The sequence below is a fragment of the Montipora foliosa genome, chromosome 4, assembly GCF_036669935.1.
Source record: "Montipora foliosa isolate CH-2021 chromosome 4, ASM3666993v2, whole genome shotgun sequence".
Classification (NCBI taxonomy): Eukaryota; Metazoa; Cnidaria; class Anthozoa; order Scleractinia; family Acroporidae; genus Montipora; species Montipora foliosa.
Genome location: NC_090872.1, coordinates 26439090 through 26441589, shown reverse-complemented (window position 1 = coordinate 26441589; position 2500 = coordinate 26439090). Strand labels below are relative to the sequence as shown.

General features: G+C 37.8%; 1 protein-coding gene across 1 annotated transcript in view; it reads left to right on the top strand.

The window, feature by feature from the left end:
• The window catches only part of LOC138000461 (cytoplasmic dynein 2 heavy chain 1-like), an 89104-nt gene that overhangs the window by 79004 nt on the left and 7600 nt on the right, over nt 1-2500 (top strand). The window contains exons 66-68 of the mRNA XM_068846900.1: nt 1-57; nt 1130-1211; nt 2056-2198. The exon at nt 1-57 is cut by the window's left edge and continues 99 nt beyond it. Coding sequence (XP_068703001.1) covers nt 1-57; nt 1130-1211; nt 2056-2198 — 282 coding nt within the window. The remainder of the gene's footprint in view (nt 58-1129; nt 1212-2055; nt 2199-2500) is intronic.

The window sequence follows — 2500 nt, the reverse complement described above, 5'->3', positions numbered from 1 at the left end:
TTTGTGTTGGCCTGGTTCCATGCGATAGTCCAGGAACGCAGAAACTACATTCCACAGGTGAAGAGTTCGTTTAAACAAAGTTGTATTATGTTTCTTTACCCATTCGTCAGCTCTGAGTTTCGGCGTAAAGTTTTCTGTGTACTTATAGAAATTTGCGCCGTTCCTTTTCCCGCTCCTTCCAATTGCGTTTCACCATACATTATTTAGCTTTTACTGAATGTTTAATATTGAAACCATTTTTTTGTTTTGTTTTATTACTTTCAAAACGTCTCCAGGCGTCTGAGTGCTTTATTTTTCTACTTTTGGTCGGGGGAGGCAAGTTGTTGTACTTGACTTTTCACGCAAATGTCTTCTTGTATTTTTTCACCTGAAGGATTCTTATTTTGTGGCTTTTCTCTCTCCTCGCTTTCTTATTTTCGTCTCTCAGTAGTAAGATGGTACGAAGCAACTTCAAAAAGTCTAAGTTTTGACAGTGTTCATATAAAATGCCGACCGATTATTTTCTTTTCACATACGTAAATCGAACGTAATTATTACTCTTCAAAACAAGAAGTGAATGTCGCAGATTGGCGAACGAGTTTTATTAGCAATGAAGGAAAAATATCTTTTTCTGGCTTCAAAAGTGAAAAAGTTGTATTGCTGTGCTCATTCCGTTAGTTACAATGCCACTAGCGCGACCATACACCTTTTTCCAAAATGGCTGTCATTTAGATGTTCTTTTGTTGTTATTCAAATTGGACCTTGATGCCTCGTTCAAGGTAAAATATTCTTTTGAATTTTAAGCTTACGAACGAGGCATCGAGGGCTAATTTGAATAAAAACAAAAGAATATTTTTTTAAAAATGGCGGCCATTTTGGAAAAAGGTGTATGGATATTCAACATCGGCTACACGCTAGACTACCAAAACTTCAAATATAAGAAAACTCTCATATTGATTGTTTATCATTCAAAAATACTCAGTGTTGTATTTCGGGAATGACAAAACAAAACAAGAGTTTCATAAAAAGAGCCACTCAGTGCGACAATTAAAATATGTTATTCTTCAGTTAGGAAATTTCCGTTTATGGGCACTGCCGCTTTATTTTGTCTTGGCTGAACAAGATTTAAATTTTATTGCTGCTTCTTTAGGGTTGGACAAAGTTTTACGAGTTCGCTTTCGGTGACTTGCGAGCAGGCGCTGACATCATTGACAGACTGTGCACGGCAGCAGGTATGAAAAATATACTGGGAATAAATCATGGTGGATTGACGAACCGCGCCGGGTAATGGCGGACCGAAAAGTGAAGTTAAAATAAAATACCTTCATCTTGAGGTTACGACAAAAATTTTCGTCTGTTCAATATTCAACGCAAGTATTTTCGAAATGTGTTGAAAAACGAGAACGAATTTATTTTTCTTCGTAGTAGCACTATAAGGAAAAGCCAAAGTTAGTAGTTGCCATTTTGATTTATGGAAAAGCAACCGGTGCAAAATACGGGAGAATGACTTCGAGCGGGTCATTTTTGGATTGGCTTCGCTTCCTTCTCTGATTGGCTGGAATCGTGGTGCACGAATTTTAACCCAAATAACCGAACACTCGATTGAAAACATTATCGAGTGTAATAATATTCGTACCTTCAGGCAACCGCGTTCAGTATTTTCTTTTTCGTAAATGCGTAATTGAAGAGAGAATATTTTTATACCAAGAACCGCTGTTTACTTGCTTCTTCTTCAGACAATTTAAGAATTTTCTTGTGGAGAAAAAAGGCCACTTAAACAGTCATTTGAAACTACACTCCCGCGAATTAAGTGGTGTACCACTTGTCTATGTTTATTAACCTTTGCGTAGAAAAAGCTTGACATTTTTCAAAGCAGTTCTTAAGTAGCTCTCGGGAAAGGATGGTAGTTTGATCAGTTGAATTTTGGTATTACTATATTGTAAAATTGAAGCTCGGTAAATGTCCTTGGGAAAAGTCGGATTCACTTTGTCTTTTCCTAAAATTTTAGTAAAAGAAAACACTGTTGTTGTTGTTGTTGTTGTTGTTGTTAGTGATTTGATTTTTTGTCTCACATAGGTTCAGCGAATGTTCGATGGAAATTCGTGCACGGTTTGTTTGAGAACGCCATTTACGGTGGTCGTATAGACAATACGTTTGATGCCGAGGTCCTTCGCTCTTATCTGCTGCAGTATTTTGAACAAGCCGTGTTTCCTGGACAGGTGAGCCTTAGCTAAACAAGTCACTTAATCCTTACCTTGTTCACTACACTTGTGATTTCAGTCTTAGCAGTAAGGCAGGACAGTTGTGAACTGAACTTAGCTAGATGGCTTTTAAGCTCGCACGAGTATCCTGTGGCTCAGTGGTAGAGCATTCAAGCTTAGTAATCGGATGATCATGAAACGGCTTCGACTATCCCGACTTTTCCCGAGTATCCCCGAGTCAACATTCAAAAGATACATCTCATGAAGAATACTAATGTTGCTCGTAAAGTTCAGTTAAACTCATCGGGAAGATGAGCTTG